Here is a 27,588-nt window from a genome sequence, read left to right on the forward strand (position 1 = left end):
GGTGTTTCCCTCTATTCTGTTCTGCGCTGGAGTGTGAGTGGTGCGCGGTTCCTTCACGGCCTGCGAATATTTTCGTTCCGGTCGTGTCAGCTCGGTAGTTGTTGTTTGCGGCTGTGTCTGTGGCTTGTTTACCACCTGGGTGCGCGGCTGTGCGTGAGTGGGGCGGGTGGGGGGGAACTCCACCTGGCTGTTCGTGGCAGGCGGTTGTTGTTTAGACTGCGCCTGTGTCTGCGAGGCCTGTCGCTGTGTCCTACTCGCGACCATTTTCAGGAACACTGGACACTGCTTCCAGGCAGCAGTGTGTCCCTGTGTCATCAGACTTTGGGCAGTCCTTTCGGGCGTGGTTTTCCCCACACCTGACACATCGTGGTGGCTTACTGCAGCGAGTGTGAGTGTGATCGAATTCACCACAGCGCTTGCACTGAGCGATGTCTTGTGGGCGGGCCTGGTACTTTTGTATCGTAACCGAGGTGTAGTGGAGTGTTCGTACTGTTTGGATGTTATTGTCAGAGGCCGCGACGGTCGCGCAGAATGTCCCTGACCGGAAACGTTGTGACTGCCCTGTGGCGTCTGTTCGGGTGACTTCGAAATTGCGCACGTCATGAACTACGAAGCCCTTCTCCGTCAGTTTCGCGGCGATGTCGGCCTCGACGACCTCCGGGTACAATCCCTTAATTACAACTTTTGTGTTGCGCTCTTCGGGATGCGCAAACGTGTGATGGTGTATTCCGTTTGATTTCAGGTATGAGAGGGCTTGAGAGTAGCCCTCTCTGTTCTCGAATGTCAGTCGCAGCTCTCTCCTGCGTGTTATTGTGTTTTTGAACGCGATGCGGTGCGCGTTCAGGAAAGTTGCGATCTCTTTGAGCTTCGCAACTTCCCTGACCATGATCGGTACACCCCTGTACCGATTGCCGGCCGCGGTTGTGGTCAGTGGTTGTGTCCTTGACTGTGGTTGCGTGTCGGCAGGCAGATTTTCCAGCACGCCGAAACTGTTCTGCAGCGGGATTTCAGATGTCCCTGCTGTTTGTGTTTGTTCTGCGTCGCGCCTAGCTGTACGCGCATCCTCATTGTTCCCTAGCACCGTCTCCCGTCGCCTGCCAAGTGAATGGCTTCGGACACGTGGTTGCTTGTTCCGCAGGGCCTTTTTCCCCCCAACCTGCTGGAACTCGGTGTCGTCGTCAGATCGCTCGCGTTTGGCGTTTGTGTGTTGTGTCTCCATCATGTCGGGTGTTGTGCTCGTGCTCGCCATCCTGTCCCTGTCGCGGTTCGCGGGCTATCCGACCCGCCGGTCACCTAAAACCTAAAAGCAGTGGTGGCTGTCAAACACTGATCTGAACAGTGAAGCTATGCCTTAGAGAGGCTGTCCTCTCTGCACCACTGCCTGGTGCGAAGTGATGTGTGTGTGTGTGTGTGTGTGCCACAGTCGTTTATAAAGTATGCAGGTCACAAGGCATCACCAACCCTATAACTTAAAATTGTAAAATGTTTCTTCCCCCATGCTTTTTTTGATAATTAATATTTATCACGAATACAAAAAAAAATTCAATAATTTGATTTTAAAAAGTTATTTCCTTTGCTGTGTGAAACTTTAACAATTATAAACATGATGTAGGTAATAAAAATAACATCGTGGGTTCTTTTGCACATACCGTCTAAATCTTTAAAATTTTCAAAACATTCTCTTAAAATATTGCTGTCGAAACCGCAGGCCAAAATGCAAGAAAGTTGGAAATTGAACAATAATTGCATTGCGTTATTGCGCCTTGCATTGTTTATATATAGGTATTCTAAAATGATATTTATTAACAATTTGCGTCTTGCTTTTTGCGTTTCTTGCGTAGTTATTAAAGCCGGTCTGATCACGCATCTTCAGTTACACGCCTGAAAAGTATCAGCTTTTGTGCGCCTTCGGCATTTTGCTTTTGGGAAGCATCACAATTATTTAATGGTATTAATGGAGTTTGACCGAACGCAAGTGAGATATATAGTCTTTACATAAAGTGCATTCAAAATGTTTCCCAAATCTAATAGACTGATTTTCAGTACAAAGTGGATTGCAGGCTGAAGATGCTTGATGCAATGCAGAGCGAAATGTCGGCACGATAATCCACTTCGGCGCAGCTCAACTTCGAAAGCCAAGACAATCTACTAGATTGCTTTTTTTGATGAATTCATTGGGTAAAAGACTTAACTCTCGATATAGCATCAACCATATGCACCTATGCATGCTGCATCAAAGCCTCTTCCAGAGTGCTCTGCTCGCACTGCTCGTGTTCGCCACGCATAATGGTCAGACGAAAAATTCCTTTCTAGAATAGGGCGTAGGGGGAAACAGAACCTCTTTGCCAGCTGTTCAAATGTTTCATTATATACACATTGCATTTTGTTTCCTGTGCATATAAAATATTATCGTCGGGTATACGCTACTTGTTATCTGCCATTTATAAATAGCTTCTCACAAGCTTTGGCTTAACCCTCCATATTAAATTATTGAGTTTTTTTGTTCTTTGCAGATTTAAGAAAATGACTGAAGATATTTAGTAGGTATGTGTTAATCAGCTAAGGAAATTTAGAAAAGGAACTTTTCGTGAGTGGCTCTTTATAAATGGCAGATAACAATTAGCATATACCGGACCAAAGACTATACCCGTCCAAGGGGATACCCCACTGAGACATGTACATATATGCGAAATAAAGAGTATGCAGGCAGGCAGCATTATTTCCAAGAGAAGGTGATTGGATATTGTGAGCTCTGTTTGCAGTGCACTCCCAGCGAGCGCTGTAAGCAATAATAACATATGTTTAAACAAAGATTAATATTTAATGTATTTTCGTTTGTTTAAAAAGAGTACTTACCTTACGGTTTAAATTTTGAAGAGTTATTAGCTTACAACTGATAACTGTTTGCGCTAAGATGCGTTAAGAGGTTATGTTAGGGTTAAGATGTGTGTGCCCACAGTTGGAACGCTAATCGTAGCAGTAGTTGTCAATGTCAGAGTTACTGGTGTGGTTTACATGTACTTTTTTTTGTCTATGATCATCCTGTCTTCTAATTCCAATTGCGTATCTTGTTACATAACGAAGGTTTAAATGTTTAAAATTATTTTTGAACTCAGATAAGTGTTGGCGTAAGTAGGACTAAAAGGTTATGCTATCTAGAGATAACGGAAAGAAATTAAATACTCGGTGATAATGGAAGCAATTTTCAGTTAGAACCGGGATAGCCTGCGTTCTGCCTCAGGTCGGTTGGAAAATGAAATTGACATTACCTCGACCATGGATGAGAGAGATGTTCGGAGAGATTGTTGGAACATTTTTGGTTGTTGTGAGTAGGTTTACTTCTCTACTAAATCCTGATAAATGTAAGCCGTACTGTTAAGTTTAACTTACCTTCTCAACCCTTATGACAGCACAAATAAAATGTATTTAGGACATCAGTTTCCTTTATTAGACTGACATAATTTTCTTTCACCTGTAATTTCAAGCTTAAGGGGAAAAAAATAATAATTTGTGTGCAACTATAACATGTAGTTTGACAAGCAAGTCTAATTAGTATGTATTACTGAAGAAAATCTTTTTGAAGGTGGTTGTAGGTCGCCATAATATTTTGAGTTTGAAATGAACCATTAACAATTACGTTGCCTTTTAAGTATGTGTGTATGTATTCTAGTTTTGTGTATAAACTGCTTATTAAGTAAAAATTATCTTAGAAGTGTCAGTATGTGAATGGCTCTTTAGCAAAATCCAAAGTATATTGATGTAGTAAAAATATACTCAAGGAGTTGAAATCTATCTTGAGCAGTGGAACATAGAGAAAAGATTGTTTCTCACCCCTATAAATTTACAATCAGATTAAAGAAATAGCCTTTGCATCTATAAAAACCAGACAGCACAAAAAAAAAAGCTTTCGTGGAGACAAGTCAACAAAACAAAAACTTGGAGTTGCTTGGCTTCTTGGTTGTAGCTGCATGGAAAACGAAGATTTCACTGACGTTTTGGTTGACTTTGCAGTTGCCATCATCAGCTAAACTATATTAAAATTAAAATTACTGTTGAATATTTGCAAATTATAGAAAATACTTCTTTGCAACAGCAACAAAAAAATTTGTTATCAAACTGTACTGTTCTTGCACAAATATTAAGATTTCACATCAATTGATATTTGTAAAAAAACATACAACTGTGGAAACTCCTTAATAATGAAGAAATCTAAAAAGTAGCACAGATGAACAGCAAGTCTTAGTTTGTTTACAATTTAGACTTTTAAAAATTAACAACAGATTTAAAAAAATATGTATATGGTGCCCCCATAGCATAACAGGAAATAAATAATCATTCTAGGTTATGAGAGGGTAAATATTTAGTTGGGCGGTATTTCCGAAAAAAAATGTTAAAAATCTGAACATACCTTTATTTTATGCTCTTCAACTTCCTCTTTTTATTAAAAGTGGCGGAGGTAAGAAATTCCAAATACTTTAGGAGATATCGAATTTTTAAATTTCATCATATGTAGTTGAGCGGTATTTGCGAAAATAAATGTTAAAAATCCGAAAATACCTTTATCATATGCTCTTCAACTTCCTCTTTTCATTAAAAGCGGCGGAGATAAGAAATTCCAAATACTTTAGGAGATATCGAATTTTTTAATTTTGCAATACAAGACCTGTGGAACCATTCGAGCGGCGCCATTTTTGTTATTTTGCCGTGTGTTCGTGAATACGTGAATCGGGAATGCGTAATTAATAAAATGGTTGATTAGGTCAGGTCAGTTACATTATTAATACTTTCAAACTAAGCCGACATTAAAAATTATTTTGTGAATTAATTTTAATGGCTGTTTAGTTTTAAAATATTTATAATGTAACTGACCTGATTAAACAAACCCGGACAGAGGGTGAACAGTGAACTAAAATGGTCGATTATGTCAGGTCAGTTACATTATAAATACTTTCAAACTAAGGTGATATTAAAAATAATGTGAATTAATTTTAATTATTCTTTAGTTTTAAATTATTTATAATGTAACTGACCTTACCTAACAAACCCGTAACAAAGGATGTACAGTAACAACTCACGTAAATTTTTTTGTTACTTATTACTTGCGCAACAATATCAAAATAACAAATAAGACTTTAAAATTAGAAACGTTAAAAACTCACCTAGGTTGGAGGCGGTAATTAAACACAGTTTTAAACAATAATTGAACTAAATAATCACGTATTAGTTCATTTGAATTCTGGCCTATCACGAACAATCACGTGACATCATTATCCAATAAAAAAAATATACTCGCACGTAAACAAGAAACAATGGTACACGCACGCCACAGGAATGCGCTGGTTTTGTGCTGAAATTTAAAAATTCGATATCTCCTAAAGTATTTGGAATTTCTAATCTCAGCCGCTTTTAATGTAAAGAGGAATTTGAAGAGCATATAATATAGATATTTTCTGATTTTTAACATTTTTTTTCGCAAATACCGCTCAACTACATATGAAGAAATTTAAAAATTCGATATCTCCTAAAGTATTTGGAATTCCTAATCTCCGCCGATTTTAATGAAAAAGAGGAAGTTGAAGAGCATAAAATAAAGGTATTTTCGGATTTTTAACATTTTTTTTCGGAAATACCGCCCAAGTAAATATTTACCTATGAGAGAAAACAATGTTTTTGGCGATTTGGTTCTGCCATTGGCACAGTTGTGTTCATTTACCTACACAGGATTTTATTTGATTTAATCTAATTCTTAAAGACACAGGGTAAGTGCTCACTGCTCACTAATCATTGCTGTTAATTACTTTCCTGATTAATTTCTAGTTTTGTTGTATATTTATATTTAATTAACCCCTTTATGGTGCATGTCATGATGCCGTAGCGATAACATCTACTGATCATATTTAAGTAGCAAAACTGACAGTAAAATAATTTAATTTATTAAGAAATGCAGAAGAAAGAGTGCTTACGGAAGTGAAGTTTTTGATCTGGAAACACAGAATGCTGTCCTTGGGAAAGCAGGCAGTATTGCTAGAAAACTTGCAAACTTCGATAATATTTTCCATTTATTGCCTGCTATAAACTACATTAGTTGGAAATTTATACGTAACTTCTTTTCCAGTATAATTTTAGCAAGTTCTTAGCTTGTAGTGTGCATTTTAATCCTTGTTAGCTAGCACGTGATCTCAAGTGTGTGCCTCTCCGAACAGTTCATAGGCAACTGCTCGGTCGCCCAGTCCGTGCTGAGCGGGACGTCTGCTGGGACGTTCATGTCCATAAACATAACTTACGCGCTCGCGGTGTCCATCGCCATCCTCGTGGCCGGGGGACTGTCAGGTTGGTGCAGCACCGTTCCGCCGGCAGTGTGGAGGTGCGCACTTCAGCGACGGAACTAGAAGTCCTGGTTCTCCCGTGCTTCCAGGTGCGCACGTGAACCCAGCGGTGACCGTGGCGCTGGCCGTCCTCTTGAAGTTCCCCAGAGGCAAGGTGGCACACTACCTCCTGGCGCAGTACCTCGGGGGATTCATCGCTGCGCCGTGCACATATCTCATGTACCATGGTAACTTGGATGTTTCTTTATGTGTACCAGTTTGCACAAAGATATATATGAATATTTATTCATAGCTCCTATTTTATAAAACAGTCTTTGGCTTTTCAGTGAGTCATGTTTATTTATTTAAACAAATATTAAAATTGCTGAATAGATTGAATGGTCTATCAGGAAGCTTTTTATTTGTTATTTAAAAGGCTTTAATGATTATTTTAATGTTGCAGAATTTACATCACATTTAATGCTAGTTAATTTCATATCAAAATTCATCTAGGATTACAAAAATTTAATTTTTTTAATATATTAAATTCAATTAATGTAAATCATTTAGCATGGAGTTAGTACCATAATGTGTGTACTAAAAATATTCGAAAAAATTTTTATGACAATGGTACATTTTTCAAACACACATATACTTGCTAATTTATTTGTATTGTTTCCAGTAGTATGACATGCTCATTACAAATTATTATATTATAGAAGTACATCAGCATCAGTCAAAATGATATTGCCCAATTTTCCTATTTAAATATTGTATCACTAGAAGAAAAATGATTATTTTTCCCCTCGCGCAATTACATACAAATGTGTGTAACTAACAATATTAGTTGACATTTTTAATAAAGAAAATAAATTGCTATTCTTACAGTGATAAATGGTGGTAAAGCACATCAGACTAACACAGGATGTTTTATTTATTTATTATCTTAAGGACTTCTTAGTGTATGTGTTGTTTTTCTTTTCAGTCACTAGCTTAATATTTTACTAACTGAAGAAATGTGGTGGCTTGAAGTATACATCTTATCAGGTGTCAGTGTACCCTGCTATTCAATTTTTCAAGATTTTCTAGGACCATTTAGATTTATTGTTTGGGATGTTGAAATATATTGTGAAACCTAGAAAATACATGAATTGTCATCCATGTTTTATCTTTTTCTTATTTCCAATTCATAAGCGTGTCACATTTGTACTATATATATTAATTCTTTTAACCCCTCTACTTTTAGTGTCTATTAGGAGCAAAACATTTGCAGTATTTTATCATCTACTAGCTACTACTTATTTGTATCAATTGATCATTATTGATTTTTTTTTAAATATTTTAATTTGAATTTTAGTGGCCAGTGTCTGATGGGTGGAAAGATATAAAAAACTTTAGCTTTTTTTTGTTGTCCAAATACTATCAAAAATAAATAAATGTATAATTAAAAAATGATAGGACACAGTTTTCTTAAAATTCTGTAAAGAAAACGGGTAATTTTTTGGATATTGTTTTTATTTTTTGTGAACTCTGTTTATTCATACAAATAGCACCATTTTCAACAAATAAGACATTTTTTGTTCAATGATACTTTACCAAAACAATATCATTTTGACTCATGCTGATGTACTTCTATAATATAATAATTTCTAATAAGCATGTCAAACTAATGGAAACAATACAAATAAATGAGCAAGTATAATGTGTGTTCGAAAAATGTACCATTGTCATAAAAAAAAATTTTTCGAATATTTTTAGTACACACGTTATGGTACTAACTCCATGCTAAATGATTTACATTGATTAAATTTAATATCGTTATATGGTGTATTAACTTATATTATGTATTTAGTGTACAGATGTGCTTTTCGGTGTTATTTCGGCTTTATCACAGTACCCCAAATAATCTTGTCCCTACTTATTAGGTTCTGTGTTTTGTGTTGTGTTGACGTATGTGTGTGTGTGTGTGTGTGTGTGTGTGTGGTTGTAGACGCGCTGGCAAACTTTGACGGAGGGAACCGCACTGTGGTTGGTGAGCACGCAACTGCAGGAATATGGGCGACGTACCCACAGGACTTCCTGTCCCTCCAGGGAGCCTTCCTGGATCAGGTGATTCTCACTGTGCCATGGTTGGAATCATCGATGCTCCTTCAAACACGAATGATCAATAAAAAGTTTTTTAAACGAGGAAAAGTATTATAATCTTAACCGAAATTGCTCACAAAAATTGACTTTCTTATAAAAATTCTGAACCAGCCTCGTACAATTCTGTACCTCTGAAACAAATGATCGTAATTCACAATTGGCCAACTTTGCGGGAGAGTATAAATTGCTTTTTCAATGATATTGTGTTTTCCTTCAACCTCCATTTATGTTTGTGGCTTACAAGAAATGAGTTATGATTGTTTTTTTTCCAAATGTGGGGACATTTCCAACAGCCATAGTTAAATATCATTGAAACTTGGACGTACGTTTGTCCGGCTCAACTAAAGCTTTACACTTAGGCTCTTGTAACATTCACTAAATGCCTTAGAAATTTTTTGAGATCATCACGTTAAGGTTCGCTCAACAAGTATCTCTACAATAAAACAGAAATCGTAAAGTTTGCATTAAAGCTCGGTAGGCAATACCATTTACCCTCTCTTCCTCTTGCATGCTTTTACGTGTACCATCCTTCTCGAAACTAGTAATGACAGGTTAGTGCAACAGCAGCGTATAAACCAAGTTTCTTTTAGGGTATTTTTTCCAGCATGGAAAACAACTGAGGCAATGATAGCTGTCGCCAATGGGAATAAATACATGTGCTCTTCCTAGTGAATTTGAACAGTCTCATTAATTGTTCGTTAAGGCGAGAATTTTGTGAGCCAGGTATTATATGCCTGCAACAAGGAGTATTGCCAGCCTAACTGTCCATTTAAAATAGAGCAGAATCGGGCTCCATAGATTGCAGATGCATCTTATACAAGCTAATACATCTAAGAATGTCATTAAGAAGCAATTTCTCGAGGTACAAATTAAGAGAACGAAAAATCTTAGAGCACTGCACTACAATTTTCATAAATATCTCTTCTCCAGATTGTTTTTCCTTCCAAAGGTAAAATTTCTTATTTGTAAATACTATAGCATAACATGCTCTTCATAAAAAAAAAGTTGCATAATCAACAGTAATATTCCATGAGAGTATTTTGACTTCTGAAAAATGTATTGTTGTTTTTTCCTTATTAACTTTTTCATGTTCATCATAAATGAAGGCTATACAGTATACACCAATAATTTCTTGAAATTAAATTTTTAAACTTGAAATTTGGTGGTAAAAACTTGACAATCGCAGTCACTATCATATATCGCCATCATTGTAGCTTATGATCTCTTTTCCGCTGGAAGCATATTAACTGGCGAACAAACATTTTGCAACTCGTCAGTTTGTATGTTAACAAATATGTTATTTATAAATAGAATTTTGCACCGTTCAAAATTTATGAAAATAACCGACATGCAGGACATAGTCTTGTTTGTAAGGTTTATTATGTAGTCCTGTTTGTAAGGTTTATGTTTATTAGCTGATGATGGCAACTGCAAGGTCAACCAAAACGTCAGTGAAATCTTCGCTTTCCATGCAGCTACAACCAAGAAGCCAAGCAACTCCAAGTTTTTGTTTTGTTGACTTGTCTCCACGAAAGCTTTTTTTTTTTTTTTTTTTTTGTGCTGTCTGGTTTTTATAGATGCGAAGGCTATTTCTTTAATCTGATTGTAAATTTATTGGGGTGAGAAACACTCCTTTCTATATGTTCCACTGCTCAAGCTAGATTTAAACTCCTTGAGTATATTTTTACTACATCAATATACTTTGGATTTTGCTAAGGAGCCATTCACATTCTGACACTTCAAAAATAATTTTTGCTTAATAAGCAGTTTATACACAAAACTAGAATACATACACACATACTTAAAAGGCTACGTAATTGTTAATGGTTCATTTCAAACTCAAAATACTATGGCAACTACAACAACCTTAGAGAAGAAATTTTCTTAAGTAAATTATTATGTAAGGTTAATGTAGGGCCTATATTAATTTTTCTTACAATTTATGAAAGTCGCGTGTGCATTTACATTACAAATTGAGGTTATTTGTGACTGTTGTTGGGTGGAATGCGGCACACGGCCCTACTACAGGCGAGTGCGGTGTCCGCGCAGGTGCTGGGGACCGGCGTGCTGATGCTGGTGGTGTGTGCGGTCGGCGACCAGAAGAACATGCAGGTCCACCGCAGCCTGCACGCCCTCTACGTCGGCCTGACGGTGCTGGCGCTGGGCGCCGGCCTCGGCTACAACTGCGGCTACCCGCTGAACCCGGCCCGCGACCTCTCCCCGCGGCTCTTCCTGGTGATGGCGGGCTGGGGCAGCGAGGCCTTCGTGTGAGTAGGCCCATCATGCTTCACGCTTGGCCCACGAGTTTGGCCTTTCGAATATTTCCTGTCGAAACTTATCGAGACGTGCCGTTGTGTTCTTAAGGCATGCCGGCAAGGTGTTAAGGGGTTTACTTTTCCTAAATTTATTTTCAGACAGTTAAAAAAATTTTTTTTCAAAAGTAAGTTTTCAATGTTTTCGTAACATCCAGTAGGATATAATTAACTACGAAATACGAAGCAACACAACCGCTAGTGAAAGCGTGTCTATCGATGTGTCGCCAGATGTAGGTTTTTTCGGACTCCCTCTTACTCTGGAGTAATCAAATCACTGTAAGAGTCCTGTTCAAGATATACTGTTGTCCAGCACATTTGGAAAAAGCACGGATCATATCATGTGGCATGGATACATAAATAAGTTGTTAATAATCATGCTGATTTGTATTCTTTTTGCTACACTTTTATTATCTTCACCTGTATGTATGTATGAATGGACTATGTAATAAAATATTTCTATTCAATTATTACCCACTATTCAATGACCTAATGTGTTGAAATTTTGCATATATATTGTCGTACTAGGGACTTAAGGGAACGAACAAATGAAATGTCGGAGTGGGCGCCACCACGTGATATGGGCACGTGGACCCGGCGGAGACTCCCTTCAGGGTGTGACGTGACCCGTGTAAGGCTAGGCCCGGTTCCCTTAGTAAACGATATCGCACCAGTGGGCTCTTAAGGCGTCCCACACGCCTCATGGTTTAGGAGCAGGGACACGTGGTCACTCGACTAAATACTCACAAGTTCGACGCACTCCTTTTATTCCAGTAACGTTACAAACAAGTCTCCAGTTGCGCTACATCTACATTCCCAAATTAAAACTGTTAAAAACGCCAACGGCGGGAGAGAATCGGTTTACAGGCTGACCAGGTCACCTCGTGGCCTGGCCTCGTGAGTTTAAGATTCGGTTCGTGTTTAAACGTTCAAAATGAACTTAAATATTTATTAAAACGAGTCGGCCACCCGGAGTAGTCCTCGCAGATACAAAAAGGTTTTAGAAGTTATGAAAAGTCCGGCGGATGTTAAAAGATCAGTTGATTGAAAAAATATGAAGTTGCGAGGTGCTCACCAAGCATCCTACCCCGGGTGACGAATGGAAGCGACTGAAGAGGCCAGGGCAGCATGGCGGCCGGAAAGCACTGGATTTACCGTTAGTCTCTCCTGTTATTCATTACTACATATTTATCTAAAACAAATACACTAAAAATTCTATAATAAAATTATATCAAGGTTTCCTTAATTATTTATGTTGAGTATTAATTATTTTAATTAGGATAATGGTTCAAACTGGTTGCGGGTAGTTCCATTTCCTGCCGCGTGGGGCACTGCGCCGTCCTTACCAACTAGCAATGCAAATATAACCCTTAGGGAATATTATTTAAAGAAAAGACATGTAGCAATTACGTAAACATTAAAATTGAATGATGAAACAAAAGGGCTCGTGGCACAGACTCTACTCTCGCCTCTTGTTGGCAACCTCACATGCACACACACACACCTGCACACGTGGCGAGGGGTTTGAAATAGAGGGTGGTGGTGGGAGGAGAGGGGTGGTGATGGCGTGAGGCACATCGGGCTTAGGGCAGCGGTTCAAAAAACTACTAATTTGAAGCTATGGGTAATAACCTAATAACCAAGTTTTTTGTGTATCTATGAGGTTGGGGCATGGTGGAACTTTGCCCCATGAGTCGACTGTTACAAAGGGAGGGGGGGGGGGGGGGGGGGGCAGTTAAAGATCCAAAATATTTAATTAAGATTTTAAAACTTAATGCTTTTTCGATTTGGAGAGTTTCCGATTCAAAATGTTGGGTTATGGTGGAAAATGTGCCTGAGTTATGCCCCTAAATTTTGAAAATTTTAAAAGTTTATTCTTTTTGAAGTAGAGTTTTTCCGAGGTCATGTTATGGTGGAAAATGTGCCCGGGCTTTGTGTTTTGCCCACTCGGAAGTGTGGGGGGGGGGGGGAGGCTTAATGCCCCTAAATTTCAAAAATTTCAAAAATACGTATATTCTTTTTGATTTAGAGTGTTTCTGAGGTTGGGTTATGCTGGGAAATGTGCCCGGGGTTCGTTAACGGAAATATGGGTACTATATCTGAAATTATCTGGCTCCTTTCCAGCGTGATCAGGTTCTATGATACGGACATTTCATCAGTCCGTGTTGATTTCGGCACAGATGGTGTACATGTAATTAAACCAATAGCCATTCAGTTTCCAGCGAAATACAGCTATGGTACTGCTGAAAGGCGAATGTTGCCATTAATATGTACTGAGTTGGGCATTTACCATGCATAAAATGCAAGGCTGCACTATAGATTTTGCAGTTCTTTATTTGGGCATCTCTTTGCTGCCAGACAGGCTTATGTAGCTCTTAGTCACGTAAAGTCACTGGATGGTCTTCAAGTAGAAGAATTTGAATGCTCTGAGATAACAAGAAACATTCCATGTAATTTTGACCATTAACTGAAATGACTAAATTACATGAACATGGATTAATTTTAAGTTCATTGTAACAAATAAATACATTAATCACTAATATTTAGTATTTTAATTTGTTTCAATTACTCATTTTCAATATTTTAATTTTATTTTGAGACTAAAAAGAATAAAATAAACTTATATTTAAAAAAAAAATGAAAAATCCTCACTTTCATCATTGAATGAACTAAAAATAAAAAAAATTTAATTAAAATTTAATTTTTTTGTCTAACAACCAAATAATGCACCACAACTCTGTATAACTATAAGCGTGTGGTGCTCTTTTCTTCCATTTTCGTAGTGACTATATCTTAAAATTAGTGATAGAAAATTTAAGACAAATGATATCAAGCACCCCCTTGGCATAGATGCCAAGGGGGGAGGGCGGGCCCCCTGGAATTAAGAAGCCCCTCACTGGGGGGGCCTGCCTGTACTTGCAAAAGCATGAATGTGAAACATGTTTGATGTCAAAACTATGTCTTATGGAAAACTTTATGTACATTTTAAAGCATAAAGTCATTAATAATAAGTACTCAGAAAAACTTAAAAAAAATGGGCAAATTTTTGTGCATTTAAAAAATTTGCCAACATTATTAATGTGTATTATTTATGTTAAAGAGATGCAAGGTGAGACAACGTAATATAAATTTTCTCCTATCCATTTAACTATTACATTTTTGTAATTTGAGTAAAGTGTTTTCAAATTGATTGATTGATTGATTGATTTCATGTTTTCAGTTACTTTTTGGTTCTGAATGGTGTGTTCACTTGCATTTCATTGTTTTATGATGTACTGGCATGCTTTTAGTGTTATTTTGAGTTTTATCGTAATGCACCATGTAATCTTGTCCTTGTACTATTGCATTTTAGTCTGGGTTTATAAACTACGTAAGGAAGCAAAGTTGCAATAATGCAACATTCAACTGATTAAAAAAAAAAAAAATCTTTAATAAAACATGCAAGTGGCACGATGTTACCAACCATTTGCTTAAAATTTTAAAACACTGAAAACAAATATCTTCCCCCAGCTTCTGTTGATAATTAATATTTATCATGAAAACTAAAAATGTTGGCAATAATTTGATTTATGTATTGTTGTGTGTTGTGTATGTAATAAACAGAGCATCATGGGCTTCTATGCACAAGACATCTGCATCTTTTTTAACAGTCTTTGGAACACTTCTCTTCCAGTATGGCTGTTGAAAACTTAAGCCAAAACGCAAGAAAGTTGGAAGGTGAACATAATTACACCTTGTCTAGATTGTAAACCGGTTATATAAATATGGTTGCTGAACATTTTGTGCCGTGTGTTCTTGCGTTGTTTATAAACCAGGCCTGCATTTTACTGCAGTTTATTTGGCCCTCTCATTTTAGCAAGTATTCAAGTTTAGCTTTCAGCTGTGGTTGTGTGGAAAGGAAATTATCTTTAGTGTTAACTTTTTCGTGGTGGGTATGAGGTAAATGTGCTGTGTTGCTGCAGGGTTGTGTTGGTCCGCCCTTCAGGTACAAGAACTACTGGTGGGTGCCGATTGTGGGGCCTCACGTGGGGGCCATCCTGGGCTGTGGGCTCTACAGCCTGTTCGAAGCACAGTTCCTGGAGACAGAACACACATTCGAGCATGAACTGACTGAAGCGAGTGGTAAGTCGGAGCACAGCAACAATACCTGACGTGATCTGCGCAACGTACTGCATGTTTCCTGCAAGAGTCTTGCTCCCAGCAAGACTGGCTGTCTTAAATACAGAGAATGTCTGCAGTTTTCATGATATTTTGAGCTATGTTTAGAAATTGGAATTATTAAAAACTGCTGTCGCACTGCTGTGATTTAACTGAATGTCATATCGTATGGTAAGTCTCTTGTTTGTTAATACTTTTGTCAGCAGTGTGAACAGAATTGGCATTAAAATTGTGTGAATTTTGTGTAAAACATTTGGTATGTATAGAGAATTAAACAGTTTCTATCATAGGATGCTGCACTTATTTAAAATAGGTTTGATACCTGTTTCATTTTGCCAAATATGTAAATATGTATGTAAAATGGTTCATTTATTTGGTGGCAGGGGTAATAAACAATAGAGTTGCTAACCATCCCTATTGCATCGGATTTCTATTATAGTCTGAATGATTTGCAAATATGCCTAACAAAAATATCAGTTTCCTATTCATTACTTTATTGATTACATATTCGTATGCTAAGGCAGCAAAACTCGGGCACACGACTCAAAAGATATTTGACTACAAACATGATTGCATGCTAGGATTTGTATATTACATCCAAGTGTGCTTTTAGTCATATGTTGAAGCTGTTGAGGAAAAAAAATTCTATATACAGAAAATTCATTTATTTTGTCACATACATTGCTGAGAAATTACTGTCATAAAGTTAGGCAAAAATTAATTTATTTTACTTATGATAGTTGAAAGTAAAATGTGATTGATAGATATTTCTGACTTAAATATAATACTGTTTTATTCACATAACAAATAGACACCACTAAAGAAACTGTTATATTTTTTCTTAATTTTACAGTGTTATAAAATGTTATCTTTTCAGTTGTCAGGAAGAATCATTTATGATGACCTTGAAAAGTTATTAATCCAATGACACTATAGCTTTATATGTAGAATGTTCACAAATTGCAGGTCATAATATTAATGGGTGACAGAGAATGCCAAAAGGAAGTAATTCTGTTAAGGAACACTTGTTTGATAACAAAACCCTGCAGAGTTACAGCTGCAAAGAGTATCATGCCAGTTTATATTTGGCAGATTTCAGGGGACTATACTCCCCTGGCTAAGAGGAGGTTGATTGCAGCATGTTCATGGTCTGTATGTTCAGCGCTACTGCCACTGTTTCTTGCGTAAGATTTTGGATCTTTGTACTTACAGGTCATTTAATTTTTAATTAATATTCCAAGCAAACTGGAGACAACTGGATTGAAAATATTTCCACTTATAAACACAATTATGCTTCACTAACTATATGTGTGCGTTGTGCCCACTGTAACTTGCTAAAACTGAATGAACACATAAGACAAATCAAGAAGCATAATTAAATCTGAGTTACTGGCTGAAACAGAAGCAGTCCTGCTCATTATCTTGAAATAACATCTCCCTCACATTACATCCACCTGTCATGGCTGGCAGATTTTTCATTGCCTTATCTGGTTTTTAACGGTCTGCCATCAAGCTATAACCAAGCTGCCTCCTCATATAAGATGAAACAAAAAATCGTAGAGAAAAATTGTTTGTCTCGCCTTGTAGTCTACCATAACTTACTTCCCGGCAGATTTGCGTCTACAATGTATTGTAAACGTGATATGAGTATATCGCATAACTTAAGGTTTCCAGGCTTGTAATTTTTTTTTTCTGCTGTGAGGGTAAATCCACGCATTAATAGTCAAGATTTTGTGGTGTAATTTAAGACAAATTTCGGTGTAAAGAAATAAAGATTTCGGTGTTATACGGTTTTATTTTTTTGTTCAAAATACCCACGGCAAAATTTTCTTGCCATTCTGTACGACATGCAAATTTATTAAAACAAATATTCGTAAACACTAAAACCTCATGATCTAATTACAATTAAGTTCATTTGCAAATTCATAGATAATTAATTTCATTTGCAAATTCATAAATTCAAACTTTTAAATAACTACTAAAAATTTCACAACTTAATTACAATCACATACACTACAAAATTACACAATTAAGCACTTCCAAAGTAACTATTAAGACTGTTTTATTGAAATGCTATTGACGTCGGCCGGGGCTACGCCCTCCCTAAGCCCGATGTGCCTCTCGCCGTCACCACCCCTCTCCTCCCACCACCACCCTCTATTCAAACCTCCCGCCCGTGCGTGCGTGTGCGTGCGTGTGTGCTCGCCCGGCAAGAGGGCGCTTAGAAGCAGTGCGGCGACCCCCTAATTTGCTAAGTTTAATGTTAATTGTAAACCTTTTGTTTTCATTCATTTTTTGCCCCAGTGTTGTGCAGTTTACTCATGTATTCTTTAATTTAAATATCATGTTACTTGAAAGAACTACAGACGTTGCCCGGGCGGACCCGAATAGGCACGGACTTGGACGAGGGTAGGAATGTTTTTATATAAACATTCAATAAGTACGTAAATATTAATATACTTTAAATTGCCAGTAGCTTTTATATATTTTTCAATGTTAATCTATAATTTACTTAACTTTCGCCGGGGCACGGAATCACAGAATGTAATAACGGTAATTGTGTTGGCGCGGAGGCGCCATGTTAGTCGAGACGAGCAGAGCTCTCCCCCAGTCCATCTTCATCACTGACCGAGAGCAGACGCGCCAGCACCCCGGGGACCTCAACCGTTGTGAACCACTGATCAAGTAATTCTGTATCTTTAATTATTTCCTAAATCTCTTTCGCCCGTTATTCCTCGGGGCAGCTCTCGGTCGGCGGGCTGCATTAATAATTAATTGTCTCAGTCGAGTTTTTAACCTTTGTGTACTAAGCATACTTTATAGCATGGCCACGTGTGTGGACCATGCATTCACTTAAGCCGATTCGTGCCTCAGGCTTTTTAACCGTGTAAAGTGTAACGTGCGTAGAGGGAAGCATGTTCGTGGAATTAAATCTGGGTATAAGTAAAACCTGAGTACTTTATTTAACCACGTGGTGAGTGAGCCTACTTAGCCTAGGAGTGTGGCGTGCCCGACGCCTAGAGCGGGCCAGGTCTGGATCTAGATAGGGTAGAAAGGGCTGGTAACTCGTCCCCACCTGGGCTACGTCACGCCCTGAGAGAGAGACTCAGCCGGGTCCACGTGCCCTTACACGTGGTGGCGCCCTTTCATAACACCTTAAAGTCACCGGGAACGTGCGCGCAGCCCTCACTATCATAGTTAAATTTTCCGCATTTTCTGGAGTGAGACGTTGTCTTCTGTCACTAACTACCAGTGAGTACCTGGAAAATGAACGTTCTGCATCAACATTTGATGTTGGGAACCAGATTGCCCTTAAACTTGCTTGAGCAAATTCACACTAGTCCCCTTTAAGGGAGCAAAGTACCTTTGCAACATCAATTTGGCTTGTTTCTGGCAATGAAAGTTCATCCTCAATTATTTTTTTGAAAGCAGCATAGCCATGTATGAATGTATCAATGGGAAGATGGGAAACAGAAGGCAAGTTATGCAGAGACTTCTGTAGGTTTGCATCTTCTATGCTAACCCTTCTCACATTTCTTGGGTTGAACAGCAAATTAATGGCATTAAAGACTCTTAGACAAGGATGTTGTTTAACGCTTAACCTCAAACGCTTATGTTTCTCACTCGCGACATGTTTCACAAGCGTATCGCGTCTCTCGTAGTCTAGCCTGCAGTTACAGAATTTGCACATTAAAATTTTATCACTGAAATAAAATCCTTCGCTGGAAAATTCTTTCGATCGGTCACTGGCAAAAAACCTTCGTTTTAGGCATTATCAAAAATTTTTAATCACATAGGAAGAATTAAACCTCTTAATACGCAAAAACTTGCCGTGCTGGAAAGATCAAAACAATGGAGAATAGATGCGAATACAAACGCATACCGAATACCAACATACGCACGTGAAAATTAATACCGACATAAACATGTACTATTTATTATTTACAATCGTTACGTTAAGCAGGGTTAATTTTATTTTCGTACCCTACGTACTTTATTTTAAATAAACAGTAAAAGCAATGTGCTTTAGTGTGTAATATTTTAATGATTAAAAACGTAATCTTAGAAAATCATATTTTGGACGTTTGTTATTTTTTTATTTACAGAAAGTGAACGGCGGCCATTGTATCATAGTTATCAACATCTTAAATTATTATGGTACACAAGATTACCGTTTAAAGAAAATATTACGTTAATTCCGAGACTTCATTTTAAAATCTATAATAAATCACCGCCGCATATAATATATATGGCTGCTAGTTACTGTCAGAAATATTTGATTGTGCTGAAGATAGTGAATTGTCCTTACGGAATGGAAAAAAAAACGTAAATAATCAGGATAGACGATATTTCGTGACATATCGCGGATTTCGCACAATTTCGTTTTATTTCGTGTTTTCAAGCGGTTTTCGGTGTTATTTCGTTTTATCGCGCATTACCATATAATCGTGACTCTACGCATTAAGTAATCTTGAATTTAACCTCTTGGTGTACAGGCCTCAGGGATTTGGTCACCCCTACTTCCCCCCTCTCCCCCGACAGCCCTGGATGTAGTAAACTGTATTTGGAAGCAGCCAATATGTTTAATACTACATTTTATAAGTTACTGAAATGCAAAAGAGTTAAAACAGAGAAAAAATGGAGTTAATGAATGAAATTATTGTTGAACTAAGGGTTAATTTTTTTTGTTAGCTGGTATTATTATGGTTATTGACAATAATGTGTGTTCATGAATAAAACTGTGTTTTTTTTCTCTTTCCAGAAGGAAAAAAATTGAATGTTCCTGCGCATGAGTAGTGCTCATTGAACAAGAAAGTAGAAACCTGCTTGTTGATGCCTGGGTAGTGATGATTTTCGTAGTCTGGCTTGCCAATTGTTCCTGTAAGAGAGTTGTGACTTTATGTAGCTTTAGTTGTTTTGTACCTTTATCAGAGGTAGAGTATTATTTATTATACCTGAACCTGGCAAAATTTTCTTCAACCTTTTAAAAAGATATTTGGGTTCAATTAATTTTCTAAATTGTAATTGCTAGGTATCAGAACATACCTATGTACTGGAGTACAAAATATTTAACCTCCTTTAGTGCAGTGTTATTAACTAGTCCATGTTTCTGCATAGTATTTTTGTAGTTGAAAAGTTGTGAATTCATGGTGGCTTACGAAAACCTAACCCATTGGTTTAACATGACATAGTCACGAGGCTGAGTTTGCACAACCATATTGACTTATTGAGTGAACCAAGTATTTTTGGATCAAGTACAATTTCATAGGAGTTCAAAAATTAAAATTGTTAATATTTTAATTTTTTAAATGTAGAAACACTTTTACAATTGTATTTTAGGATTGTTTTAAACCAATATTCTTCATAGAAGTTCAAAAATTAAAATTGTTAATATTATTAATTTTTTAAAAGTAAAAAAAAATTACAATGGTATTTTAGGATCGTTTTAACAAATATTAAAAAAATTGTCAATTATTTTTATGAAGCCAAGTTTCATTTTCAACATAAATTATAAAACACTAATTATAGTGTTATCTTCATTGACCAATCTTCTTTATTTTGTTGATAGTACATTTTCTGTAGCTTAATCAAACAAGTATGTACACTGTGACCACTGTGAAATATTTTTATCTCCTAATTGTAAATGTTAATTTTTTTCCCACCATTTGGCAGCACTTATCTGGTTTCACGTTCACCTTTACATTATACGAGGCTAAATTTAAAGTGATTGAGTAAGGAATGAATTAACCTGATCTAGGTTTGAAACATAAGTAAACTACTGTGGTTAGAATTTCAAATGGGTAAAGTTAACTTGTACTTTTGCCTAAACAAAGTTAAACGGCAGCTGATTACAATCGCTGATTACGATTCTCCATGCCTCACCTAAACACATACGTACTATATTTAATGATTATGAACCAGTATGTGGAATTTTTTTATTTAATTACTATCCGAGGAACTTGTACGCTACCATATAAAACAGTGATGTCAAACAGTATTTTAGCAATACATATACAACTATTTTGTTCATTGATAACTGAAATATTTATTTTTAATTCTTTACTAGCTTTAAATTTCAATTATTACATTATTAAAATTATTGTGCAAAATAAATATTTCAATTAAAGATACATTACGAAATTTTATGACATTGCTGCTAAATGTGTGCCTTGGCAAAGCAAACATGAAACCCTAGCTTTACAAAATAAAGATATTGCAGCATCAGTTCCAAACCTATATTATTGTTCACATTAGACATAAGTTCTGTTAAGTTTGGCATTCTAACACACCCAACTTTGTTAAAAAATGATTAAGACAAAAGAATTTTACTCTATTTCATATCTATTTACTTATTACAGTTAAATTACATTGCAAACTTGTTATTATTTACTTTTTTTCATACCACCAACTGATACATACTATGTCAGTCTATGTGGAATACAACGTAGTAGTATGTCCCAGTGATGAGTATCATCCAAAGTTGCTGTATATAGTCACATCAGCAAATTTTGGAGTTTAATGGGAAAAAATTGTGTTGGTACTACGTAGCTTCTGTCTGCTGTAATCTCTACTATCATTGTTGTTTACCATGTCTTATATAGCTAAATGAGAGTTCATGAACACCATTATAGTAAGTTTTAGTAAGCCTATAATGGTATGTGCGCTTGACTGTTACATGCCATGCCATTGCCATAAATATAGTTTTAACGTAGTGCTGTAGGCTCATGGTTTTTTTTATGCAGTAAATTAAAAAAGTATATAGTTGTCTTTGGTTGTTCTAGAACACACATTATTTCCACTGTTGTAGACCTGTATTTCGTACTGGCGTCATGTGTGTTTGTGCCTACGCATGCTAGTATTGAGCAGTGAAAGCTATAGTAACTGTGTTGGGGGGGAGAGATAAATTTACAGTCACATTTAGTTACCAAACTGTGTTATTATTTTTCCTGCTTGGTTGTTCCTGTAATGTCTTGAAAGTGGTATGTATTATAATAAGTTTATAAAACCATTATATATTTTTAACAATCATTAAGTAAACCAAAGAAATACAGTCGGGTGTTTATTGATATGAAGTGCAATGAAATATTGATATTCATCCCATGTTCTCAGTAAATTAATTGTTTCAAATTTTTGTGTAGTAAAGTTGTTTCAATTTTTCAGTCTGGCAATGTTGGTTATGTGGTTTTGATGGAAATGATAACATCATCACTTGTATATTTTGCAGGAAATACATTTATGTTAAATTCTGCATGCTATGTGTGTAAAGTGTGGTGTGGAATGTATGTTTATTGTAATATTTTTAATAGGGATGGGTCGATTCGATTCTCCGATTCCTCGATACCACCGATTATTAAAAAATTTGGGTACTCAGTATCGGGTACTAAAAAAGGGCAAGGTAGGTTAGGAATCGGTTAAGTTAAGAAAATACAGTAGTAATATATTTTCGTCTGAACTTTACTTACTTATTTTAATATATCTTACCTGCCGTATGCGCATAAAATTCCTAATAATGCTCATTATTATTAAATATTAATTTTATACGAATAAAAATAAATAAAAACAATGTTACCGGGCATGTTTAACCTCTAATTAAAACTCCACGATCGAAGAACATTATTCCTCACTCATGTATTAGACGTAAATAAATTGTAAAAAGAGTTATTAATTTTATTTGCAGTTAAGAAAAGTCCATTGTTTATTGTGAAGAAAGTGACGGTTATGAAACGAGATCACATCACGTGTCGTCACCAGTTTAGTTGTGAGCCATTCAAGGATGATGGCCTCCACAAAATCTCTGGTGGCCATAAAATATAAAGTCAAGTCGAAACGTATTGATTCGTTGCATACGGGACAAATTGTATAATGAAAGCAACAATCGATAATAAAGAATTCTCTGGCCATACCGCCAACAGAGGCTCGTGTTTATTTCTTGCAAAGGAAAACCGTAATAATTACTAGAAAAACACTTGAAAATAGTTTTAGCAAAACAATATTTGTGCCAAATAAATATTGTTTTGCTAAAACTATTTTAAAGTGTTTTGCTAGTTTGTTAGTAAAAAAATGTTCGCCGACTGTCGTTTCAAATTACGATGCGAATGTTCTGATATTGTATTAACATGTCTAAAGTTTGGGAACATTTTCGCATCAATAGTGAAAATGACAAATATGCAATTTGTAATAATGGTAGTGCGCAAATTTCACGGAGCGGTACTTATAAATCTACAACCAATTTAATGAAGCATTTGAAATCCCGGCACACATTACTACCAGAAAAAATAGTCTTTGAAGAAAAACAAACTTTTGTTTACAGCACTGTCACCAACTAAGTCAAAAGGTACCACAGAAAAAAGTAGTGCTACCTTTGAACCCATTTTGAACAAAGATGTTATGTTATCGGCGTTATCGCCTGTTAAAGAACCTTGTCTAAATGTTGAACTTCTTTGTGCACAGCCTAGTACTTACTAGCAAACAAACTTTATGTGAAAATGCTTCTTCACTGGTAATTTAAAAAAAAAAAAAAAAAAAAACCTCAACATTTAATCCTAAGTCTATAATTATCCTTTATACATGTTATTATCATTATGTAATGCATTCAATTCTTAAGTAGTTTTAATTATGTGACCAGAATTACCAGGAATCGAAAACTGGAATGACTCGGAATCGAGAATCGAAATTTAGGAATCGGTACTGGTATCGGAATCGATAAAAATGTGTACTCAACCCATCCCTAATTTTTAATATGTCATTTTGCAAGCTAGATAGATTAGACAAAAAATTTGCCAAAAAATTTGAAGTGACAGAGTTAAAACAGTAAAATTTCAGAGCAGTTGGCTGGAGCGAGGGTGTATGAACCTGAAATTTACCATTCGATATGCCACTAACTCTCATTATTTTAAGTAAAAGTTTCCAATGCAATGGGGATGAGAAACTATCTGTGCTTCTGTCCAGGTATTGCATTTGTCAATAAATGCACAGAGTTAAAGAATAGCTAGATAAATAACTGTCTTAAGGAGTTTTGTTTTCTGATTGAGATTCACAAAATTAATATTTATTTAAAAAAAAAAAGTAAATAAAATTAAAACAAAATGCCAGGTAATTCAGTAATTTGAAAAACATTTAATTTTTCTCTGTAATAGAACAGTGTCACAGATAATTTTCTGCTGCTTAATCTTTCAGTAGTTTACGCTAACCGAAACCATTTTGAAACAGCCTTTGAAATAATCACTGTCTAGCTATAACCTAACATGTTCATGCTTTGGTATACGCCTTATTAGGTTGGTAGCTAACTAAGTAAATGGTTTTGTCTTAAAATTATATAAGAGTTCCTATTTTAAAAATTCATGGCTGTTAAAATTTGTTTATTTATTCTAATTTATCAACAATTTTATCTATGCAAAGTTAACTACACAAATATAAGCCAAATGTAGAAATTCAAAACATAATAAATATATTACTATACAGTCTGGAAATAATAAATCTTAATGAAATACAATTATAATTACAAATAATTTGAAAATGCCTACATTTGAATAAAATTTATATTGATGGTTTTTTTTTAATTTATTATATTTCTAACTATGAAATTATTTAGCCTTGTTTGAGGAGAATGACAATGTTATATAGACGTGTGACAGGAGGATACTGAAAGTAGATCTTATGTCGAACTTCGTAAATGTTGATTTCAGCTTACAGCCAGCCATACTGTTTTGTGAATACATTCAGTAATGAGTCTTTTATTTTACATCAAGATTCTGCTGCGATCACTGTATTTTGGGTTTGTCCTGTGATGCAAAATCTTCCTCGTAGTGTTTCAATACAAGATTAATTTCCAAGGACAGATTGGCGATAGATGAGATCATGCAGGTTCACTTATTGAGGCATGTAGTTTCTATACTGTCATTAACATATGCTAACTGTCTATGTGTTATGTTTAGTGTGAAAATAAGCAATCTTGTCATTTGTGAAATATAGTGGAACTCCCACAGAGAATGAAGGAAAAAGCGGTAATGTAATGTCTCAGCAGAACACTATTCTAATTTTCATGATGAGGCAAGGAGCAGAGGTTTAGTGTCCGGACAGGCGATCTTGCTGAGCTGAGCATGTGAATGCGAAAACGAGAGTATATTGTGGCACTGTGGTGCCAATTATTAGTTTTTCCTTGCAATTTCCAAAACTTTCAAAGTAAACAACATAACAGAATTGCACCTGGCAAACTAGGCTTCCATTAAATGTGTGCATGTTTAACTACCTCAGAAGTGCTATGTTTATGATGGTGTGTACATTAAGATATTGTTGTCATTATAGAATTTTCATATTCTATAGATTATTAAGGCACCAAGAAATATATAAGGACTTAAAGGTTACACATTAAGTTTATGATTATTTTTAAATATTCATTTTGAATTAATTATATTTTTAATAAATTTCTGTAATTAGCAAGAAGTTTTTTAATCTGCAGAAGTGATGATATTTGTTCGATTATTTATTCAGGTATTTGTTATTACGAACAAAGTAAACCATCCAAAACCTAGAAAGTAGAAAGTTGTATTTGTTTTCTTGGAGAAAAACATTGTTTTGACTATTATCTACTAGTTACTGATTATTATAATTAAATTAAGAATTTAAAGTCATATTGTCTTTGCCTTATTATAATATAAGTCATAGACTATTATGAAATTTAATAAGATTTAAATTTTCACAGTTTATAGTTTGTACCCTATTTTTCTGTAACATAATGTAGTGTGTTGTAAATTTTATATTTGTAACACAATTAATTGGAATGTAGTGTATATTCATATTTTTTTGAAATTTTGACATTAAATAAAATACAATGGGTTTTAACTTTTATTTTACAGTATACACATCTGTCATTGTCATGAGCTGTGTGTATGAATATAGTATTGAAAAAGTTATGGAAGTACAGAGTTTTGATAATATATCTAAGTATGTATTAATATTTGCAGAACTTAGACATATGTTTAATATGAGCTTTTAGGTCCAATCTAGTCTAAAACCTCATCTTTGAATTTGTGCGTTTACCAAGAACAGTCATCTATTAGCAAATATTTTTTGTATTGTAATTATTTATTATTACTTTAATTAGTATTTAACTGTAAAAGACTGATATGTTAAAAAGACTCTTTCTCAAAATTTATTTTTACATTAAATTTTAAATTGATATCTTTTGTTAGTTGTAAATACAATTATTTTCCAAATAATACTGGGGTTCCATCTGTAATAACTTCAGTTGTTGAGGGACATTGTAAAACCCTTATTAAGAAGTATGTATTATTTCGAATGTATTTTAATGTACACATAATTTGACCTGTGTAATAATCCTAAATTTTTAAGTCTATTAAGGTGCTTATGATCATTGTGTTACTATGCATATAAGTACCTAAACAAGTATGCTGCAAGTTCTATAGTATGATTGAAAACCCTGGGGTTCCGCGGAACACCTTTTGGGAACCGTTGGCCTAATGTATTTGTATAGTGCAGATGTCCTGCACAGACCACATTCGTCATGCATATACATGTAGGTACTGTACTCATTGGAAACATTTTGTGTGCACTATGCAACCATAATTGCTATAACAGCTTGTCTTTCTGAGTGGAAATCGCAGTATTCTAATTGTGTTCAAAAATACCTCTGATAGTTCAAACAGTAGCTGAACTTGAGTAGTTTTAGTCATTCTGACAGTTTCAAGTTGTACAAAATAGAGTTCTTGTTTCAAACCATGGTGGTAATTTCTTCTAAAATAATAGTAAAAATAAATAACACTAAGAGGAAATCACAGACCAAACAGATGCCTTGATTTCATTAGTCAATGCCATGAGATTAGGTGCACTTATTTTCATTGTCTGACAATATGAAAAACTTGTGATGACAGCAACAGTAACTATAGTCTTACCTTAAACTCATTCTCTTCATCAAATAAATTTTGATGAATCAGAAAATCTCAGTGGCATAGACAAAATTAATGTCACTAAAAAAATCTGTTGTAAGTTTTTTTAATATGTTCTTGAAAAATTATGTTAAAAAATGGGATTTTGTATTTTTGTTTGTTGCTCAATGAAATATATAAATATATATTAGTTGTTTGTAGTATTTATTTTACTTTTTAAGCACCAAATTAATGTTAGTGTTAAGTGTTACACTAAAATGTTTTCTGTCATGGGTGGTTTTTTTTTTTTTTACACAAACAATTTTTTTTATTATATTTACAACTTTGTAAGTATATTAATATTTTAAGATAATCCTAAAGCATTTCCTAACGTTAGAAAATTTAAGTAGTTGAATGATAAGGTAGAAGTTGTATAAAACGGTATGTAAGAGCCAGCCTGCACCACTGACCGAAATGTTAGAGCAAGTTGCGAAATTGCAACGCAAGCTTCAGCTTCAATGTCTTGGCTTGCATTTCTACCTTCTATATTCACACTGAAGTGTTCCAATAACTTAGGAAAGATGCAGATGTTACCAACATAGGTCACAATTTTTTTTATATTCATTAGATTTTTCTCTTGTTTAACTTTTGCATATGAAAACTTTCTGTAAAATTACTGACAAATATGTTTTTTGATAAACATGAAATATTTAAAGAAACTCGGGGAATATATTTGTTTTCTACTATTTTATAATTAAAGGGGTTGGTGACATCTTGCGATTT

General features: G+C 35.4%; 1 protein-coding gene across 4 annotated transcripts; it reads left to right on the forward strand.

Annotated features, from left to right (window-relative positions):
* Window positions 1-3,024: 3,024 nt before the first annotated feature.
* Window positions 3,025-27,016, forward strand: LOC134542514 (aquaporin-10-like). 4 transcript variants are annotated; one of them, XM_063386876.1, is made up of 7 exons: window positions 3,025-3,325; window positions 6,204-6,330; window positions 6,416-6,553; window positions 8,296-8,414; window positions 10,500-10,717; window positions 14,748-14,884; window positions 19,683-27,016. In XM_063386876.1, exons 1-7 carry the CDS (start codon window positions 3,254-3,256, stop codon window positions 19,715-19,717), a joined length of 846 nt encoding a protein of 281 aa, XP_063242946.1. In that variant the 5' UTR covers window positions 3,025-3,253; the 3' UTR covers window positions 19,718-27,016. The 4 variants fall into 4 exon arrangements, with proteins under 4 accessions (XP_063242946.1, XP_063242949.1, XP_063242947.1 ...); XM_063386877.1 differs by having other exon boundaries at window positions 3,046-3,128; XM_063386878.1 differs by having other exon boundaries at window positions 3,307-3,362.
* The last annotated feature ends 572 nt before the right edge of the window (window positions 27,017-27,588 follow it).

The sequence above is a fragment of the Bacillus rossius genome (genome assembly GCF_032445375.1).
Source record: "Bacillus rossius redtenbacheri isolate Brsri chromosome 4 unlocalized genomic scaffold, Brsri_v3 Brsri_v3_scf4_2, whole genome shotgun sequence".
Classification (NCBI taxonomy): Eukaryota; Metazoa; Arthropoda; class Insecta; order Phasmatodea; family Bacillidae; genus Bacillus; species Bacillus rossius.

What these genes read in the sequence shown, in the direction of transcription:
- LOC134542514 (XM_063386876.1), top strand. Translation starts at nt 3,254, where the DNA reads ATGAAATTGACATTACCTCGACCATGGATGAGAGAGATGTTCGGAGAG. An exon ending in CGTGGCCGGGGGACTGTCAG is followed by an intron (nt 6,331 to 6,415) that starts GTTGGTGCAGCA and finishes CCGTGCTTCCAG; the next exon opens with GTGCGCACGTGAACCCAGCG. An exon ending in AGGGAGCCTTCCTGGATCAG is followed by an intron (nt 8,415 to 10,499) that starts GTGATTCTCACT and finishes GTGTCCGCGCAG; the next exon opens with GTGCTGGGGACCGGCGTGCT.